Source organism: Leuciscus leuciscus, assembly GCF_965113295.1.
Source record: "Leuciscus leuciscus genome assembly, chromosome: 13".
Classification (NCBI taxonomy): domain Eukaryota; kingdom Metazoa; phylum Chordata; class Actinopteri; order Cypriniformes; family Leuciscidae; genus Leuciscus; species Leuciscus leuciscus.
The window spans coordinates 15,385,318-15,406,936 of record NC_138737.1 but is presented as its reverse complement, the minus strand read 5'-3'; the positions used below and the strand labels follow the sequence as shown (position 1 = coordinate 15,406,936).

At 37.3% G+C, this 21,619-nt stretch overlaps 1 protein-coding gene across 3 annotated transcripts; it reads right to left on the bottom strand.

Annotated features, from left to right (window-relative positions):
- Window positions 1-306: 306 nt before the first annotated feature.
- Window positions 307-21,435, bottom strand: LOC309512881 (acylamino-acid-releasing enzyme). 3 transcript variants are annotated; one of them, XM_082188605.1, is made up of 26 exons: window positions 21,336-21,434; window positions 20,654-20,825; window positions 20,175-20,494; window positions 19,452-19,518; window positions 17,665-18,074; window positions 12,131-12,263; window positions 11,894-12,020; window positions 11,696-11,771; window positions 11,545-11,620; window positions 10,688-10,827; window positions 10,426-10,560; window positions 10,178-10,269; window positions 9,968-10,005; window positions 9,753-9,874; window positions 8,981-9,041; window positions 8,793-8,887; window positions 8,532-8,601; window positions 8,329-8,414; window positions 8,098-8,236; window positions 7,922-8,005; window positions 3,957-4,037; window positions 3,779-3,867; window positions 3,063-3,256; window positions 2,141-2,243; window positions 1,662-1,768; window positions 307-1,148 (listed from the first exon to the last, which is right to left on the bottom strand). In XM_082188605.1, exons 1-26 carry the CDS (start codon window positions 21,363-21,365, stop codon window positions 1,046-1,048), a joined length of 3,150 nt encoding a protein of 1,049 aa, XP_082044731.1. In that variant the 5' UTR covers window positions 21,366-21,434; the 3' UTR covers window positions 307-1,045. The 3 variants fall into 3 exon arrangements, 2 of the variants coding, with proteins under 2 accessions (XP_082044731.1, XP_082044732.1); XR_014211208.1 differs by lacking the exon at window positions 307-1,148 and having other exon boundaries at window positions 1,730-1,768; window positions 3,063-3,206; window positions 21,336-21,435; XM_082188606.1 differs by lacking the exons at window positions 17,665-18,074; window positions 19,452-19,518; window positions 20,175-20,494; window positions 20,654-20,825; window positions 21,336-21,434 and adding exons at window positions 15,247-15,923; window positions 16,079-16,232; window positions 16,589-17,633.
- Window positions 21,436-21,619: the final 184 nt, after the last annotated feature.

Here is a 21,619-nt window from a genome sequence, read left to right as displayed (position 1 = left end):
CAGACCTTTCTTTCTCTTTCTCTCTTACAGACACACACAATGGCAGTGGTCTCAGATGACCTGTTGTGTTCTACTTCTGTCTCTCTGTGGGTCATTAGCAAAGCAATCTTAACAGGTTATAAAGCAATCTGCCCCCTGAGACTGCCAGCATATTGAAAATCCTCATGCTACAATTGGCCTTTTAAAACACTGTAACGTAAACCTGGCTGGTGCTCAACATACCACAAACGGCAAACCAAAATACCCAATAATAATAATTTAAAAAGCATTAAAAACAGAGTTCACGACAGAAACACAAGAGCTGAATGAATCTGTCAAAGGGGATTTAAGGATTAAGTGTTCAAAGGACAAGAATGTTGCTAAAACTATGAAACAAAGAAATCTTTGAAGGAAGGATCTTTCTTAAGCGGCTGTAAATGAAATAGACACAAGAGTCTTAGATATGTGAGCTGTAACGGCAGCCACGAAAGCTAGCATGCACACCTGAATGAAGTGCATGTACATTGTCCAAAATAAACGACACACATTTCTCTCTTGTATCATGTTTAAACATGGAATGTTTGAATCTCTACAGATACATTTCTGAAACTAGAAAATAGATTTGTGTTCTTCTCTTGTACTTCCTGTCCGAAATGTACAATTTTTAATATTCAAACTCATTTAAATCTACAAACAATCACCATGTCTATGTATTTAAAGTCAAACTGATTTGATCTAAATATATTGCCATGTTACTCTCCATTAAAAACAGAATGAAGAGCAAACATCTCACAAGAGTCTGGATGTTTAGAAATTGATTGTAAAAAGAATAGTTGAGTATCTCAGTACATCAGCTCAGATTTCTTAACTTATAGACTCCATGCTTTGGCATTTCACCCCTTATTTTAGCAGTGCAGATTTAACATAGACAGGTCTGCCCCCTAATGGACAGTGACCTCCATTGCATGTAAATGAAGTTTCAGTGCAGCATTCATAGACATTTACAATTTTGGCAAGAATGTCACAATAATGTGCAGACAGAAATAAAAAAAGCTTCTGAGAAGTGTCAGTTTAAATGTTCTTTAAACCACAGAGCGATGTTGAGGAAGCAGTCAGACTGAGTGTTGACTTTAGACAGCGAGTGACCCTCATCACTGTACCACAACAACCTGAGAAACAGACAAAGAGAAGAGAGAGAGAGTGTGTGTGATAAAGAAAGAGCAGGCTGAAGGGTCAGTGAGATTATTTGATTTTTTTTAAATAAATTAATACTTTTAATAAGTTTAGAATGATTTAGAGTGACAGCAAAGACATTTATAAATGTTACAAAATATTTCTATTTCAAATAAATGTTTCTATTCATCAAAAAAATCCTGAAAAAATGATCAACATTGATAATAAGAAAAAATCTTTCTTGAGCACCAAATCAGCATAGAATGTTTCTGAAGGATCATGTGACACTGAAGACTGGAGTAATGATGCTAAAAATTTAGCTTTGCCATAAGAGGAATAAATTACATTTAATAATAAAATAAAATATGTTAATGGCCAAAACCAATCATCTCAAAATGGCCAAATACTGGCTGTTTAAATCAGCCTGGTCTATCACTATTAGTGACAAATAATATGAGTATTCAGTATGTTTGTATATTAAGTGATGGTGTTTGTGTTTGTGTGTGTACCTGACAGGTGTATTCCTGCTCTTGAGTGCTCTGTAGAGCTCCAGACCCTGGTGAGGTGATACTCTCCTGTCTCTCCCACCCAGCATTAACAAAACAGGAGCTCGGATCTAAACACACATAACACAGACCACATTAAGGTTTAATATTACATATTAAGCTTATTATGCTACACAAGAAATTCTCTATCCTAAATGAATCACTTTTCCTGTCTCCATGTGAGTGTGCATAGTTTGATGACAAATTTGTACTTAAATGTGCTAAACCTAAGAAATAATCCAAAAACCTCCTTTTAGGGTTATCCTTATTTGTAAAAAAAAAAAAAAGATTTAAAAAAAAAAGGTATAAAAATAAATAAACTGTAAACATGCAGAAAGTTTTAGGGTTCAGTATTCATAACTAGCTGTACATAAAACCAATAGAAGTCTGTGCAAAATCCCTATTTAGATAGTTTAGGAATACATGTGTGTGTCAGTGTATACCTGTGCAGCGTGTATTATAGGTGACTTCTCCAGCATGGAAGTGAGGGACTGTGATGTGGGCAACTGGTCAAAAGCATACTGAAGCCCAACAGAGGAATATCTCCTGTAGGGGCAGTACAAGCACACAACACCATTAGAGTTACCTTCGGCCACTGTAAAAACTGAAATGCAGTATATTGATCATTATCCAACAGATTTAACATTATAATTTCAGAATAATAAGGCAATACTACATTATACACAGAGGTTCCTTCTAGTGCTGGAATAAATTAGGCTTAACGGTGTTTTTCCTGGATTTTAAGAGAAACTGGTTCTATGCTCTTAAAGACCCAAATCAAAATTTACTTTATTTTAATGGAATGTTGCAGTTTATAAGTTAATCTTTCAAAAAACATGTCTCGAGACTTTGTGGGAACACTCTCTGTGATTAGTGCTTTGGCTCTTTGTATTAAACTATGCATACATGTAAACAGAGGCCAGCTAGTAAGAGCTGTGCAAGTAAACCTCACTCCCCTGGCCTCAAGAGACTGACGTCCTTGTTAGCACGCCCCCCTCTCATGCCGGTTTGAATCCCGCTCAGAGCGGGTCGAGTAGAACCGGAGGGGTTACATATACATGATGCTGTTTTAATCATAATTGTTAAATCAATTTACAAAATTATATTTGATTTATAAAGGTTAATTTAACCGTTATGCACTTTTTTTTTAACAGTCATGTTATTTTATTGCTTTGAATAAACAATATAATGTGGAGAGTTAATATTTAGCTCATTACACCCCCTTGTGGCCTCAGGAGACACGCCAAAAGTGAAATTATGCCTTTTAAATTTCAATATTAGTAATATTTAAGTATAAAATTCGAATTTAGTTTTTCAGACATTTTCACAGCCCTAGTAATAACAAATGTAAACATGATACATTACCAGTCTACGATATCACTGGTCCCGAGCAGCGTGGCAGCATTGATGACGGGGTTTCGTGCTGCACATGCTCTGTAGAAATCTGGATACTGACCGACCAGGTGGCAGGCCAGGAATCCACCATGAGAGCCACCCATCACTGCCACTCTATCAGGGTCGAGAGTAGTCTCATTATGCAAAGCGCACAACACTGCCCTCTGGACACAAAGAATGACAAAAAAGCTAATGCAATACTTTTTTTTTTTTAACAGGCACATGTTATTTGTGACCCTGGATCACAAAACCAGTCACAAGTAGCACAGGTATATTTGTTGCAAAAGCCAACAATACATTGTATGGGTCAAAAAAATTTCATTCAATTTTTCTTTTATGCCAAAAATCATTAGGATATTAAGTAAAGATCATGTTCCATGAAGATATTTTGTAAATTTCCTACCGTATATAAAACATTTATTTTTGTGAGTGAATGCAGCACAATCGCGAACATAAAAGGACAAATTTAAAGGTGATTTTCTCAATGTTTAGATTTTTTTGCACTCTCAGATTCCAGATGGTCAAATAGTTTTATCTCTGTCAAATAGTGTTATATCCAAACACACCATACATCAATGGAAAGCTTATTTATTCAGCTTTTAGATGATATATAAAGCTCAATTTCCAAAAAATTGACCCATGTGACTGGTTTTGTGGTCCAGGGTCACATTTGTGCATATACACACCTGAACATCTTTGACGTCCTGACAGCCAACATTTCCAAGCAGAGACTCTATGCTATCTTGACCGAAACCAGTGGAGCCCCTGTAGTTCACTTTAACACACAAAATGTTAAAATACTTCAGTGCTCATTTTCGATTTTTTATATTGTGACAGGAACAAGAATGACATATGAACACTCACCCATAAGAACAGCAAAGCCCAGTTTGGTTAAAGCAGCAGCTGTGGCATTCCAGTCAGCAGCGAAATGAGAATGAGGACCACCTGCACAGAGAAATACTTTACTAGAGCCGCGTTTCCACTGCAGGAACTTTCCCCAGGAACTAAGGACTTTGGGGGTGGAACCAGGGTCTAAATGAAGTTCCGGGTAAATATTTCCCCCTCCGAAAGTCCCTGCTCTTAAGGGTAGTACTTTTTCAAAGTTCAGGAACTTTCAAGGGGTGGGACTTGGGCACTGAACATGCTGATTGGTTGAGTTCACGCAGCATTTTATTTTAACCACCATCTGTGTGTTAACAGTTGTTTGCTATTCAAATTACAATGGAGTTTAAAAAATACAACAGATGGACCGACGACAGGCTTCAGGCTTTATTAAGCTTAAATTCAGAGGATGAATTCCTACGTCACCGAACTATTTTCCTAATCTTCACGGTAGTTTTAGAACGCGGTGCAAACGCAGACAGCAACAGGTCTGGGGGAAAAAAGTTCCTGGGACAAAATGTTCCGGGTAATTTCGGTGGAAACGCACCTTAGGTATGTTTACATGCAGTAATTTTCATCAATCCGAATTAGTTCAATCCAATTTCAGATTCTGAAAGTTATGTTTATATGAACCCTAAACTTTGAAGTCCAATTTAAATTTTCATTTACGTATTCCATACAAAGCACAAAATAGGCACATTAGTATTTTCACCCAAAAAATGGTTTTAAAGCCAGTTATTTATATATTTTACTGTAGTGTGTCAGTAGGAAATATCAGTTTACATATCGAATATTTCTTTTGTCATCAATTGTAATAATCCAGTGAGATTTTTGTATGCACAAGGAGTCTGACAACAGCCAATATGATCTGATCTCACCATCATCGATTACATCAAGAAACAGAAAAAACTGAGACAGACTAAATCCAGAAGAACTGTGGCAACATCTCTTAGACATTTGAAGAAACGGTCATTTGAATTAAAGGTGAACTAAGTAACTTTTTTACCTTAACCGAACAGCTTCGGAGTCATTGGAATAGTTATATGACTTTTTTCGGGTTGAATGGTGGTCGTCTCGCATGTGAGCTGAAAAACCACCCTTGCAACTTTGAGCCGGCGGGCCAATACGTCAGGAAGTATCGCGTGATATCAGGTCTCGCGATGTAACGAATTGCTTTACGTTATTTAGTCAGACTCGAATAAATATCGTTCTTGTTGATGGACTAGTAGACATCTTCAGAGGTTATCTGTGCCTGTTCGATGTCCGACGCTTTGTAATGCGTTGTGTCAGGAGGAGAAATAGGGATAGCTCACAGATGAAGTTATTACAGAGGCCAGACAGACTCACGGAGGCGATTGTCATCTCACAACTTGCACTTTATTCCCCAGTCGAACTCATGTAACTGTCTGTCACCCGTTCTACCATCCACAGCTTTACTTGATCAACAAAAGTAGGATAAGAATGAGCATCAAACTGAAATAACCCGCATACATGGGGTGCAGGGTTTCCGTTGTCCGGTAATTGCCGGACATTGGCCGGAAAAAAAATGAAATGTCCGACAAAATTAAATCTCTCCGGTCAAATTGTCCGATTAAAATTACCTAATAATCCCGCCCCCCTAACACAATCTGAATTTGAGAATAAGCCTAAAATGTATAAAACAAAAATACACCAACCTTTGGCTATGTTAGGAACAGGCTCTACCGTTTGAAAGTTATTAAACAACACCGCATGCTGCATTTCAAATAAAGCGCACGCCTAAAACGGCTGTAATATAGACCTAAACAACGAACGAATGAGTGAGACGTTTCAAATATGGCCAGACCCAGGCAGACTAGCCGTAAAAGCTTTTTTAGAGGCCAGACGCGACGGACGATGGTGAATCAGGAACACCTGAAGCCTCAGATGTCCAGACAGCTCCACCACCACCGGAGAAAAAGCAGAATCGGATCAAGACGAAGCAGCGAAGTCGCCTTGCGGAGAACAAGGTTACGCGGCTTATGCGCATTGCAAGTTGTGGAGAGACACTAGCCGCGTTTCCATTAGGCTACCCTTCAAATTGCGCAAATTGAAATTGCGAATTAAAAATACGCACAATGGAAACACGTTAATTTCGCAAAAACTCCCGTTTATCGCAAGAACGTTTTTATGCTCGCATGAGGTGGGTTTTCAGGCAATTCGAAAAAGGAATATTTCGCAAAACTGCAATGGAAACAGTTTGCAGTCACCTGACTTAGAAGACGCGGTGTGTTTGAGGTCCATGTATAGCTACGCAAATAATAATAATTTTATATTATTTTATTATATTATAACATTTAATAAGCTATATTTAGAATACGCTTTTATGCAAAAAAGGAACAAAGCTGAGTGTGGAGCGCGCACTGCATGGCACGGAGGCGCGGGCGTGACCACTTGCATTTTCCTATTAACAGTGGAAACAACTTAAAATACTCTATCATTTCTGGTCATACAGAAAATAATAATACATTATTCTCAACTACTTTTATTTGTGTAAACTCACAATAACAAGAAAACGTTGTGCTTTTGTAAAATAAAATAAAACAATCAGACGCACTTTCATGATCTCCATAAACTGGAGCGCGAGAACTGAAACAAAATATAGCCTATGTAGGCTAAAGCTTGAAATGTCCACTTTAAAACGAACAAATTCGAATCGAAAGCTAATACCTTCTGATTATGTACCTAATCCGTATGAAAGGTGCATTTCTCTCTAAAAGCGCATCTGCTTAACAGCGGAGATGGAGATGTGATTTTAGCCGACACTTAGAAAACAATAGTTTATTCATAATATTAATGGCTCTTCTCATTCAGCACTGCGGGAAAAACATCAATTCCAGGTTCTAATTTGGCCTTTGAAAACCAGTAAAATCGACATGTTTTCCATATTAATTTGTGAATATTTTAAATGTTTAATAAAGGGGCAAAAAGTCATAAACAAAAATCAGAAAATGCGTCGGTATTTACTTTTTTGCGCAGCAGTTTGTGTAGCCAGTTCAAATTAAAATTTTGGTGTTCAACTTTGCGTTTTAAAAAGACAACAAAGGGTCTTTCCCTGCCATTAATGCTTGGATAACACGCCACGTCTCCTTCCATTAATCATAATAATAATAATGTCTAATGCGGTGGCTGTGATATTATATAAACCAACGTCTGTTGCCGTGATTTTTTAAATGACTTATCGTGAGAGAAAAAAGGACGTTTAGTCGCATATAACATCGGTTAATGGAAACGCCGTCATTTCGCAATAGTTTTTTATCGATATTTAGATAATAGCGCAAAACATTTGCGCAAATCTGTAATGGAAATGCGGCTATTTACACCGCGAGATATTCAGATATTTTATGTGGGGAAGGGGAATTGGTTTGTTAAACTATGAATGTGAAACCATAGTAAAAACAATTGGCGTTGATTGACGCCAATCGGACGTTCATGTTTTTTTTCCGTCTAGCCTATTTGAAAGTTAGGCTAATAAACGTTGCATTCTGCCTGATTATGTCATTTTTTAAATTTACATAGCCTGCCTCCAGTTTTCCTCAACTTGACTAATTAAGAGGCCATATTTGACCGGCATATCATCAAAATGTCCGGAAAACGAAATCTCTGCCGGTCACTTTGACCGGCACCATTTTTTTCTAGCGGAAACTCTGATGGGGTGTTCGAGGTGCACATACAATACAGACTGCCGACAGTTCAACAGGGGCCACAACTTATTTCCACTCATTACAGCTTCCATCCTACTGAACAGGTACCGGTATAGAGGGCGGAAGGGATCAGGCCGTGAGTGCAGAGACGGCTCTGCGCGAGTGGTATTTACGACAGTAATGTTAAATACAAGTACTCCACAGCGACTCTAGGGGTCGCTGTTTGACAAAAACGGACAGCTGCATAGTGTGCCTTAAATTAAATGAGAAAAGTAACAGCCTTACCGTGTATATTCACCACTAGAGGAGTTTTCCTTCTCTCTTGAGGACTGTAAGGCTTCAACAAAATTGCTCCGAAATTCAGTCCAGCTATATAGAGGCAGAGAGGAGGAACGAGAAAAATCACAAAGAAGCATTGCTAGTAGCGGCAGTATATCTGATGATAGATCCATGTTACTCACAGAACTGATGGTTCTCCTCTTGAGAAGGGGGTGTGATCAACATGGGCTGCCAATAAAATTCCTCATACACATCTGCTCCACCCAGATTACAAAGTTGCAAATCCTCAGCCTGATCAACTGTTGAGAGGAAGCCAACTCTCTACAGAAAACACACAAAGCTGTGTCATGCAGTGTCTTCAGTGAAAGATGACTATTTTAGTCAAGTGTGTGCACGTGTGTGTGTGGTTGTACCAGGCAGGGTGGCTGATTTGGAGACGAGCAGCTCATCACCATCAGGTCTTTTTGTATTGTCAACAGCTGCACACTCCCAAAATCATCTACCAAACACAAAAATACAGAATTAATTAAAATCACAAATGCAATGACACTGATAGTAAAGAGAACAAACAGCCTGAAGTCAAAGCAGTCATGACTTCACTCCATATTCACACTACCTAGTCTTAGCACATCCAGTCCGCACACTTGTGTGACTCTTCCTGTGGTTCTGTTGACTGAGAAAACTGCCTAAAAGAACAGATGGTGCAAAAATCACAAAATCTTAACCTAGGAATTAAAAAATTCAGAATCCACATAGTGGAGACATTGGACACACACAGATTTCTATGCAAGCTATTTAACAGTGTGACAATTATTTATTTATTTTTGGTAAAGCACCTGTATTTTTTGTCCTCAGCTACATGTATGTATTTGTTAACCTTATTGTTTTCACAGGCACTGCTGAAGAAGATTCTCTCACTGTCTGCAGACCAGCATTGAGACGGCAACGACTCGTATATACCAGCAAACTGACCTGTGAGGAAAGAAAACATTGTGAAAAGTGCTGCACAAATTAAACTGACTTGACCTCACTTTTTAATGTGTGCATGTGTTTTTATCCAAGTACCCTTTTCTGCTCTCCTGACCACATCTACCAAAACTGAAGTGCTTCTGTTCTTCATATCATACTAAAATGGACAAACAAAGACAGAGAAAATAGTTTAATAAATATAATAATAAATATAATATGTATAATATAATATTAAATCTAAACACACACGGTTTGTGTGAGCTTTTTACGGTTCAAAAGCTTGGGGATGGTAAGATTTTTGAAACGTCTCTTATGCTCACCAATTTTGTATTTATTTGATCAAAGTGAATATAGAGTAATAAAAAACTAATATAGGTAATATTGTGAAATACTGTTACAATTTAAAAGAATTGTTTTCTATTGTAAAATATGGAAAATATATTCCTTTGATAGCAAAGCTGAATTTTTTGCAGTCATTAGTCTTCAGTGACACATGATCTTTCAGAAATCATTCTAATATCCTGATTTTGTGCTCAAGTCACATTACTTATTATTATCAATGTTGAAAACATTCTGCTGGTTTTTTGGAAATCATGATGCATTTTTTTTCAGGATTCTCTGATGAGAATAACGTTTATAGAGCAGCATTTACTAACCCTTTTAATCAATTTAATGCATTCTTGCTGTGTAAAGGTCTTCAGTTCTTTAAAAATAAAATTCAAAAGAATTCTTACTAGCCCCTAACTTTTGACCAGTTGAGTATATAGTATAATAAATATTAAACAAAATACTCCAGTTTGGCATTTCATCTAAACATTCCTAAGTGAAATATTATTACATTATGTTAATCAATTATTTGCATTCTTACCAACATCATGCTCAGACACTGATGATGTGGTCCAAAGACCTGGCCCTGTAAGTAGACGATCCAACATGAGTCTGGACTCATCCGAGGGCTCGACACAGACATGCTGTCAGATGACAAGCACTCTGACCAGGTCAAAGGTCAAATTGAACAAAAAGAGGTTATAAAAGTGCATACATACAATCCCTCCATTATATAAAATAAAATAAAAATCTCACCACAGTTCCCTTTCATATTCAAGTAGAAGAGAGCTGATCTGGAAACCAAGAAAATCAGCAAAATATTATATTAAGAGTAAGTCAGCCAACTGAGATAAGCATCTTATTAAATAGTAGCACTTGAGGATGGAAATATAAATGAATCAATATTTCTAAGGAAAAGTACTAGCTGTTAAAGGGATTGAAGCTTTCTCTAACTCCGCCTCTCACCTACGATTGGAGCAGAACTTCAGGCCCAGTCTGAATGGCTCATTCCATTGGCCCACAAACACCACACCCCTTCCATTAGGCCCCCACAGCGCCTTGAGAGAGAGGGAGGAGTATTTAATAATTCAGTTATTATTTAAAGCACTTGAATTTGAGATTACTGATATAACATCTACCATTTAAAGCCAATATGGCATAACATAACAATTATCAATTGGGTAAATAAGAATAGTGAGATATATCCGTCTCACCTGTCCTGGTGATATATTAGGAGGGATGCCAGCATACACAATGACTGCAGCTTTAAGGAGATCAGCTACACACAAGACTGGACAGCTTTTACCCACCAGCCCCTCACCCCAGTCTTCAATATACACGTTCTTATCCTGAGAAATGTCACAAGCCTTTTAAACCTCAAATGCATTTCTTCTAACATCTAGCTACAACAGTTAATGCACAAAGCTACATGTGGGATAAGCTCAGTTGAGATGATTTGATAGACAGACATCTCACCTGTTCCTCAAGCAACACTAGCCCTCCATCCTCACTGGCTGATGCAAATGATGATTGAGCTGATGGCTCCACCCTCTTCTTCTCAGCCACATACAGCAACTTCTTTTCACATGGTGACCAGGCCAAACATGCAAACTGAACTAATGATGCACAAAGAAAGAGTACACACAATCAGACCAATATCCTTACACACTGATCAGGGCTCCAGACAGAGTAGATACAAATCAATAGGGGCCACTGGTTACTAAAATGAATCATTCATATCCAAATTACAGAACCACTCAATATACATGTCTATTTTTAAAAGAATCATGAGAAATCTTGTGACATATAAGGTCTTTGAACTTTTAAAACATCCTGCAAGTTTCATAGCTTAAAACATCCTCCTCATTATAAACAAAGCATTTATTTAATCAAGCTCCAAAAACAGCTTGTTCTGATATTGGGTGACCTGTGACGTCATACTGGCAAATACATTTCCATATGACTGCCTCCAGAGCAAGACATCAACGAATAGTTATACATCATTGTACCATAAGCCAGATTCCATTCAGTCACAAAAGGCAAAAGAGAGAAGTTTCTTGTTTTACCAGTTGTAGACTGATATAACTCTCACAAACTGAGTGCACCTCATATAAAGGTTCTCGGTTCATCCCAATTGAGACATGACTGAAAATGGCTAATGGTCCAGTGAGTGAGTCCGTTTTTAGATTTAAAGCTTAATTTTAGACATAGGCCTGATTCACTCAAAAGAACGAGCTCTAGAGTCATGTATTCACAATTAGCCATATTCAGCCCACGAGCCAGTGAATCGAGACTCTTGGTGTGCAACACGGACAGCAAAAAGTGTTTCTTACCATCTTCATACACTTTTCCATGCTTATTCAGAGCTATGAGGTCCAAGCTTTTCTCCAGACCATTTTTGCCCCAAACCTACCAAGAAAAACAACGAAAATGTATATATTTTCCTCACATTCAAATGTAAATTTCAAAGATATCAGCCATTACCTCCAGGTACTGATGTTCTGCTTCCTCTCGGATGACAGCTTGAAGAGTCCCAGAAGGAGACTGGCAGCTGAGCAACCTGAGTGAGAGATGAATTTTAATGACGGGCATGTTGTCTACTTGTAGTCAAAACTATCTTTCTTTTTACCTCTTGAGGATACATGAATATCTGCATATATAAATATATATTACATATCTTACTCTTTCTCTATGTGTGAGCTTGGTCCAGATGGCAGAACGTGCTCTATTGTGTCATGTTTACACAGTAGAGTCCATCTTTGAGAGAAATGCAGTTTCACCCCTCTCTCCAAATCACACTGACTCCATCCTACAGAGAAAGAGTGTTGAAAAGCTAGCACCATAAAGTGTTCACTTCATATCACTAAACTATGCAAATACACCATAAAACTACACAACAGAACTCTCCACTAAACTCACGGGCCAATACAGTAATGCACCGCTTGTCAGTGGCAGTGTCCACCAGCTCTTCAGTGACCACAGAGGCCGAAATGGGCACAGGAAACCTGATACAGTGTCTGAACAGATCTCTGATCATGCTCTCCATTGCAACCTGAAACCACAAACATATTAATTACCAGTTAACAACATAAACCGAAAACAACATGAGTAAACAAACCTGATGAGCAGGCAAACCTGAACCAGCCTTACTTGTGGGAACAGACTGTTAATAACCCATTTTTTTTATACTTTAGAGCCCACTGACTATATACAGTATGCACACTTAAGTACATAATATGTCACATACTAGTGCACAGCAGTATTCAAAACTCAAAATGTGTTACATGTAACGCAACTAATTTTTAATCAGCTACTGGTCCCACATTTAGGCAATATTTCTTGCTCCATGAAATATCTCTTTTTTTTTTATTTATCTCACTGGCCTGTATAACGCTATGATAACGATACGCTTCCGATAAGCTCATTAAAATGTTTATTCTGTCAATAATAAAGCAACATGTTCATAAAATAGACGTTACTATAACGTTAAAAAGTAGCACCGGTTCCGTTCGCACCTTACAATAGATATTGGCCAGAAAGGCGTAAACGAAATCTGGCTAAAACAACAACAGACACTCCTCCGCGCCGCGTGTCAACAACAATGATCAGCGCCGGTCGAGTGAAAGTGGACTGTCATCAGGCTTGGGAGGGTTACTTTAAAAATGTATTCCGTTACAGTTACAAATTACTTCATAAAAAAAGTATTCAGTAACGTAATCCAAGTACTATAATATGAAAGTAATGTAACTGATTACTTTGGGATTACTTCAAGGTCACGTATATAAATAAAGTCAAGCAAGAAGAAATTATATTAAATTATTTTTAATTTTTTTATTTATTAAGAATTTGGTCCAGTGTACAATATTTGCAAAATATACACACATGCCTGAATATATATTTATGTAAAGGGCTATACAGACATCTAGTGGCTAATGTATGGTATTACAGATTATTTTGTTTTATTTTTAACTAAAAAATAAAAACACAACATTTAAAATTTTTACACAATCTACAGTACATATTAGTTTATTTTAAAATAGGCCTACATGTTGACTAAAGCCGTGATCTTTCTTAATTTGCCTTACTGAACTTGGGGCGTTGGCAGTGGGAGTTCCCCTACGTTACCTAGACAGCGAAAATCCCGTTACGTGAGAAAAGAATAAGAAAGGACATTTTGGGTACTAAAAAAGCTACTCTCCTAATTTCTACAAAATAGCAGCGGAATTTCCATGAATTAAAAGCGATTTTACCCGCAGGCAGCATCGTTTCTACTAGCAGCAGTGATTCATTCAGCGTCTGAGGAGATTGTAGACAGATTTGCACATGCACCAGCGCGTGGCACACGTGAGTCATTACTGGCAACAGAACCAGGAACTACTGTATAATCAAGCAGCACTTAATATAGTGTTATTATGCCAAAATACTTATTTATTTAGTTTTAAATGAAACCTGTGTAATCCTGAAAGTATTCCCCCTTTTTTCAAAATGTAACTATAATCTGATTACTATGTTTTTTGACGTAACTGTAACGGATTACAGTTACTGGATTTTTGTATCCTGATTACATAACGCCGTTACATGTATTCCGTTACTCCCCAACCCTGACTGTCATGACAGAAGAGTGAGATCGGGGAAAATCGCTGGAGTGTCGAAGAGAGCCGATGTTTCAACCGCGGTCAAAGGGCTTTCTCTGCGGACGCATCCATTCTGCGGCTATGAGGGGTGGTTCGGTTTATTCATCACACTTTTGACACCATGCTCTTTATTTTGACTGCGCCACTATTTAAGAACTGCTTGTGTTTAAGAATAATAATATAACCTATAGTATTACGAGCTAAGGATTGGGTTTTGCTGCATGTAAAATCACGCAAAATATGCCTTTTTTTATTATTGTCCTTTCTTTTTAGCTGCATAAACTGCAACGTTGCTATTTATCTTTAATCTGAAATTATGTTATGACCCCGTGGGTCCAGATGAATAGGAATTTCAGATATACAAACAAGTTAATGCAGAAACTGCAGAAAAAAGCCACAACACAACAAAAATGCTCCCGCTCATTTCTTTGCCATAGGGCTTCATATTAGAGGTAATGGTCTAACAAAATCCCAATAAAAAATAAAAATAAAAAATAACCTTCACCTGTATTTATTGCATTTGAAATTAGCCAAGTAATTTATAGGTATATACGAATTTAGTGTAATATTAAAAGACTGGTTAAAAGCTGTTTGAAATTTGGATTTTGTTAGACCATTACCTCTATTATGAAGCCCAAATTTGAGCTTTAATGCATCCTTTATATGGCCAAGAAACAGTGTCGTGAAATGACTTGGCTGAATCAATATGTGAAGAGTTCAAGGGTCCATAAAAACATTTGGTATGGTAAAAAACTTCAAAATTGTGTGTGTCTGTTTAGCAGAATAGCTGGAATCTTTTTTGTTTTCTAAATAATAATATTAATAAAAACTAATAGACCATTGCACTCAGTGCTTTTCCATTGGGTGGATAGACAGATTTTGTCATTACCATTATCATTCACAAGATATATCAGCAAAGGAGTCAAATGCAACATCATTGCCTGAACTTTCTTTCAAAAGCTCAGGATTTGTCTGGTTCAAGTGCAATATTGCAATGGACTTGTATGGACATAGATTACTATTTTTTGAACATGGGCAGTGCCAAATGTGTTTTTTTGTTGTTTTTTTTTTTTTACCTAACCATTGTTCTCCCTAACCTATAGTAATATGAAGTGAGTGAAAGTTTTTGTTTTGTTTTTTTGCTAGATGAATTATCAGAAATCTACTTATTTCTGATAACCTCTGAAATACCTTCCTTATTGAGAGGCATCTCATCTTTAGTAGAAATAAGACTGTACAGTAGAGATAAGACAGTAAACTAATGACCAAAGATAGATGCACTGGATAGGCCCATTAATCCACTCCTATGTAAAAACTCAATGTACGTCAGCCCATTTCAAATTCACAGGCCCCTTTACGGAGATGTCCCGTTGTATATTTCTGAGCATGTACAGGTCTTACTGGTCCAGTAACTGTTCCTCCAACAGCGGAAAGTCCATTTGTGCGGTCAGTGCACGTTGACGGATGATGGTGATTTATATTGACATCTGGAGTAGACAAAGAATGACGTCTTTGAATGTGAGTTTTGATGTTTTTTTTGTTTAAAATCTTGTTGCAAAAGCAGCACATTGTTCGCTTCGGCCTACACTTAGGTATTTTTTTGTTACTGGTGGAGATGCATTCAGTTGGGTTGGCAGACACAATATTTTGAATGTCTGAGGGCATTACAATTGTAGGATGTAAAACAGCAGTCTTCGAGTCTGTCAAGGAACTTGTTTCTGAGGCACTGTGGTCAACCATGCATGGCGCAGAAATAATGGAAGATCCAGAGGTGCTTGCGACTGGTGGAGAAGTCAAAGCTCGAGGTAAACCTGGAGTGGTTAAAGGTTTAGGGATAGGATCACATGTGGCAGATACTGTTGAGATGCTGTGGGACGATGGAAAGTTAGTTGGTTTTAAAGCACAGGTTTCTAAACATTCTCTAGAAGGTTCTGTAGATGGAATGTGGACTTTGGTTGATGCACACTTCTGCACATGGTTGATAAATAAGTTTTTTCGAATTATACTTTGACGGCAGTAGCAGCAGTGATAGTGTCCACTATCTACACATCCCAGGTGGCATTTATACATTTTATACCCTGTAAAAAAAAAAAAAAAGAGAGAGAGAGAGAGAAATATATCACAAAATACTTTTATAAATGCATATGCATAATTTTACATGCTGACAATCATTTAAGAGAGACAACATGATTTTGTCTGTTTTTATAACATTTCACTGCATTCTAAAACATACCTCCATGCTTGACAACAGACCTCTCGTGGGTCTGTACATGTGCCACCAGAGCAGGATACTCTCCAGTCTTTTTACAAAACAGGCATTTGTACTCATTTTCAGCAAGTGAAATAGGTCCCAGAGAACTTCCCTCATTCAGAATGGTAACATGAAACTAGAAGTAAATAAAATATTTACTGAAACTCCTTAATAGTCCACACATTACTTATAATTGTCACAACCAAAAATATGAACATTTAACATTTAATTTACAAAACGTGTATGTGTGAAGATAGGGTTTCAATACTAATGAACATAGGTATTAAGACACGTCTGACTCTGGACACAAACCGGGGGGGAAAGGAAACTGAAGACTATTTACAGTTACCATTTTAAAAACACTTAAACTGAAGGGAGACATAGTTGACATTTAAAACATCCGTTCATTTGTGCTGCAGTTCACACACATAACGTTAGTTAAACTAAAATTCCACATGCCATATCACAGTATGAACAACAACTCATACTTACTTTCTCATCTCGACATTGAACCATCTTGACGACATAGAATTCGCGCGTCTATCGTTGGAGCGGCCGTGGGAATGTTGTTGTTGCTAGTAGGCGTTTCTTCCGGTTTCTTCTTCGTCTTCTTCATGTTTAATGGCCGTTCACTCCTTAAGAGTATTACCGCCACCTACTGTATAACTTGCATGGGTGATAGTAGGTATTTCTGGACGTACCTGGCGTTGTCTTGCAGGACGCAGACAGACCCTCCCATGTATTGGTCCATATGGGAAATTTAAGGGTTCAGAAAAATATATTTGTACAGTAAAAACTGTTCAAAAGTTGTTTCTTCAGTACACTGCCACTAGTATAAGCCTTCATGTTAGCTTTAACGTTTAACCCACCCTCGAGTCAATAGAAACTTACCACGAAATGATTGCTCATTAGTTGCCCCAAATTTGTTTAGTTGTCCCATAACAAAATTATTGTTCATAAAAAATATACGCACACACGTGGGAGCATTTCTGTTGTGTTGTGGTGATTCGTTGTGTTAACATTTCGTTGTGTTGTGCACTACTGGGCCACTGTAGGATGGGTCACCCAGAAATGAAAATCTGTCATCACTGTTATGTCATTGAAAACTTGTATGATTTTCATTTGGAAAACACAAAAGGATAATTGTTTTATAAAATGAGGACAATTAATTAAGTGAACTGTCCCTTTACTCTAGGGGCAGGGATTCCCCAACTTTTTTGTTCAGAAGAACCCCTTTGAACTAAAATAATGGCTTACCCCTCAGAGATTTTTAGTTCATATTTCAATAATTTAACAATACATAGGGCTATGCATATTCACAGTTCTCTGATGTCAGTAAACGGTCACATGACATGCAGTTAAACAAATCAAATATTTACTCTTTAAGTAAGTGTTTTATTTAGTTTTTATTTTTAAATTATTTATTTGAATTGTCCATTAATTACTAGCTTTTCATCACAAATCCCCAAGGAATTCATGAACCCCAGTTTGGGAAACTCTGCTCTAAAGAGTAAAAAAAAAAAAAAAAAAGCAGAATAATTTTGCAAAGGATGAATTTCTCCTCTCACCTTCTGTTGTTTTCGCAAAGGGAGTCTCTGCTGTTTTGGTGTTTTCACCTGAGCAGAGGCAGGTTTCTCCTGGTTTAAAACTTGATCTGGGTGCTTCCTTCTTAAATGCACCTGCAGATTCTTCCTGTGCAGCATTAAACCGCAGAAAGGACACAGATCTTGTGCGTCGGATTTGGATCTTTGTGGGATGGTGCTTTCCATGGGTGTGTGCCCAGTGAACATCTCATTTACCAAAGTCTTTATGGCGAGATCAGCCTCAGGATGAGTATTGGCAGCAGAATGTGAGACAGTGGTTTCTGGGCCATTGTGATCCACTACAGAGAGATTTAGCACTAAAGGATCTCCTTCATCCACTGGGGATTTAGATGGCTCATCTGTTCTCACCTGCTCCTCCATAATCCTTCCTTCACCTGAGATTAAAGAGAGTAAAAATATGAAGGTCTCTGATCAGAGCATGTTAATATATAAGACTCATTATACATTACACACCCGATTTCATAGTTCTGTTTTTTGGCCAGCCAAACTGACAAAGAATCAGATTTAAAGTCACCATGCAATCAAAATGGACAATTCTTGGGGATTTTTTTAATGGAACATTGCAGTATTTATTATTATAAATTATTTATCTGTGCACATTTTTTTCTTCTTAACTTTTTGTGCCTTCATAATCTTTAATCAAAATACTTCTGTTGACTGGTGCAAAGGCGGGACAACCTGTCACTCACATGACATCACAGCAATAGCAAACCACAACAATCCAATCAATTCCCAATGGACAAAATCAAGTCCCACCCTACATTTTTTCACTTTTTGATAAGTCATTTCACTTGGATATATCATAATAGGAAAATAAAGACTATAGCAACTTGCTTTTCATTCCAACTTTAAGGCTGGAATGCACCGCACTACTTTTAAAATCTGAACAGATTTTTAAAACAGTAGGCATACACTTGCCGAACGACAGATGATCACACACTACCAGACTTTCAAGTCGTTCTGAATCAAACACACTCACACAGAAACCTGCCTGAAAGATGAAAGCAATGTTCTAAATTCATCTTTAAATAACAACCGTTTAATGGTCTGAAGCGAAACATTTATTCAGTGTCCATCATACATTATGCAATTTTCTGCAAAATTCTCTGACTCTGACTTCTCAAAATCTGTAGACTGGCTCTAACTTTCAGCAACTAGCAATTGACGCATTCAGACTGCATAAATGAGCAAAAGTGGTGTGTCGTGTATTCCAGCCTAATCTGCTCATTGATTTCAGTACGTTAAGAACACAAAGGCCTTAGACTCATTTTAAAAAATCTATAACATCTCACTAAAGATTGATCCTAAAAGCTCAAAAACATTTCTAATGACCTGCTCGCCAGCACTATTCATGTTCCTGTTGGGCAAGTGGTAAAAAAGGAAGGTTACATAGGCTATTATTCAGTATGAACTACTATCATTCCACATTGTATCACATACTGCAGTGTTCGCTGAATAGTTTTGAAAAATGTATGTTAAACAGCATGCAAGGATAAATGTTTCAATCCTATATTGTTGTCATATGCCCTCATCATGTTGTTTAATTCAGCAAGTGGAGCCTTGCTTTACTTATTTAGCATTTTTAATGCTTTGTGTCTGTATTTTGGCACTATGATCAAATAACAAGTAGATAAAAATATGTTTAACTCTGTGCCTGATATCACTTTGTTCCTTTGTCACACTGGAAATGGAAGGTCAAGACGAGCACATTGCATTCTGCAGAATGTTTTATGTTTGATGAGACTCATCACCTGTGGACACTTGGTCTGCCATCTCTGAATCAGTGGGCCCCGGGCCCGATATCTCCTCACTTACAGCCTGCAAATGCACAGGACGAAAAGTGTTTAGTATGTTTATATAAATTTCCACAGCTTCATAAATTTTGACACAACAAAGCCCATGATTTTTCTGCTATCTATTTATGATGATTCATCTAAATGAATATTTCAGTGCATTAGTCTTAGGGACCATTTACACAACAGCGTTTTTCAACTAAAAATGGAAAACTTTTATGCATTTTGGCCATTCATTTACATGACAACAGAGTTTTGGGGGCCTGAAAACGGCTTTCAAAGTGCAAGTTCTTAAAACGATACAGTTACCGTCTCCGTGTAACAAAAATGCAAATCTGTGAATATGGTGACTTCTCGCATATTTCGTGTTCAGTCTATAGGAGCGTAGTTTCTTTACAAAGTGACATTGCTAACTACTGGCCTGACAGCATAACATAGCATTTTTAGTCATTATCGCAGATCCAAAAAACACAAGAGGAATTTTTGATGAATAGACATTTGAAAACAACAGCATTTATTTAAAATAGTAATCTTTTGTAAAAATGTCTGTCACTTTTTGTCAATTGCCTCCGTTTGCTGAATAAAATATTATTTCCTTTTAAATAAAAAAACGTCACTGACCCCAAACTTTTTAACGGTAGTGTATAAAGATACATAAAAACAAAAGTAAAAGAAACTTACCATTTTAGGGCACAAGTATTGTTCAAAGTCTGCTTTTCTTCGTCTGATTTTCTGAGCATCCTCAGAGATTCGGCTCTTGTGTCCATCACTGACAGGCATCTCCGCAGTGCTGCCAGACTCAGATGCAGTCAGATGAAGATCTGGTGCAGGTGAATTCTTCTCTGATTTCAACTCCACAACTGTTATCTTGGGGTTTTTGTTGTCACACATTGCCAGGTGTTTTAGAAAACCATCTTTCCTCATAAAAGTGGATGTGCAGCTGACACAGTGAAAGTGTGGACCAGTTCGGCACTTTAAATGACATTTGAAAATTAAGAATTCTGGAAGGGAATAAAAAGGAAAGGGGTCCTCTATTATAGACCCATTATAGTTAGACAAATAATGATCATTTATTCTTGTGAATTCACTAACTGAGGCACTTTAAGGTAATCAATATTCAATATGCATGTAATTTCTCACACATATTATTTAGTACTAGCCTTTGTGTCGTATTGCTCTTCTTCTGTGACCCTGTAAATGTTTCAAACATTTGCTTTTGATGGTGGGTTTGAACATCTCAGGCACACAAAAAGGGCAGTGGTACAAGGAACAACAGTCTTCACATCTCTGCAGAGTTGGCTGCTCCTCTCCTCGCAAAATAGTTTTGTGTTGCTATGAAATAATGTAAGAACAAAACATCACCTTTATGTGTCTCCTGATAATGGGCTTTGTAGCCTTCATGAAAACCTTATTTAAAAAAGATAAATAATCCATAATTATGTTTGCTTGCACCAAATCTGTCTGAATCTGCATTTTTATAAATAAAGAAAAGAAAAAAAAGATTCTAATTCTAACAATGTAATTTAAAGCAAAATGAATGTCAACATGTGGACAGGCCCCAAAATTAATACGTTTAAAGGTATCTTGGTGTCTGTATTAGGCGGGACAATGAATATATCACAGAAACTCTCTGAATGAACAGCTGATCCTTTGACGGACTTCTCCAGCCAGGGGCCGATTAGCAGGTCTGCAGTTGGTCGCTTCCTGACGCTGCATCAAACTGTTACTCACCTGTACCGTTTTAAACTCTGTATTTTGGTACGTTTGCTTATTCGTTCATGACACAATGTGAGATGATAGATCTGACCTTTTAGTTAAGTATGCAGAAACTTTATAATTTACCTCTGTATGTTGACTTGTATGGCTGAACATTTTAGTCAAAAGAGCCCGATTTGTTTGGTCTAAAATCTCGCGAGATTCCCATGAGCGGAGACGTCGTAAATATCTTTTCAAAATAAAGAGCTACAAAACAAGAGTGCCGAACCATCGCACTCCAAACGATTTAAAACCTTTTAAAGTCTATGTTTAAAACCATCACACTCAAATCATTCCTTATATATATATATATATATATATATATATATATATAATTGGACTGTCAAGCACATTTTAATGATATACATTTG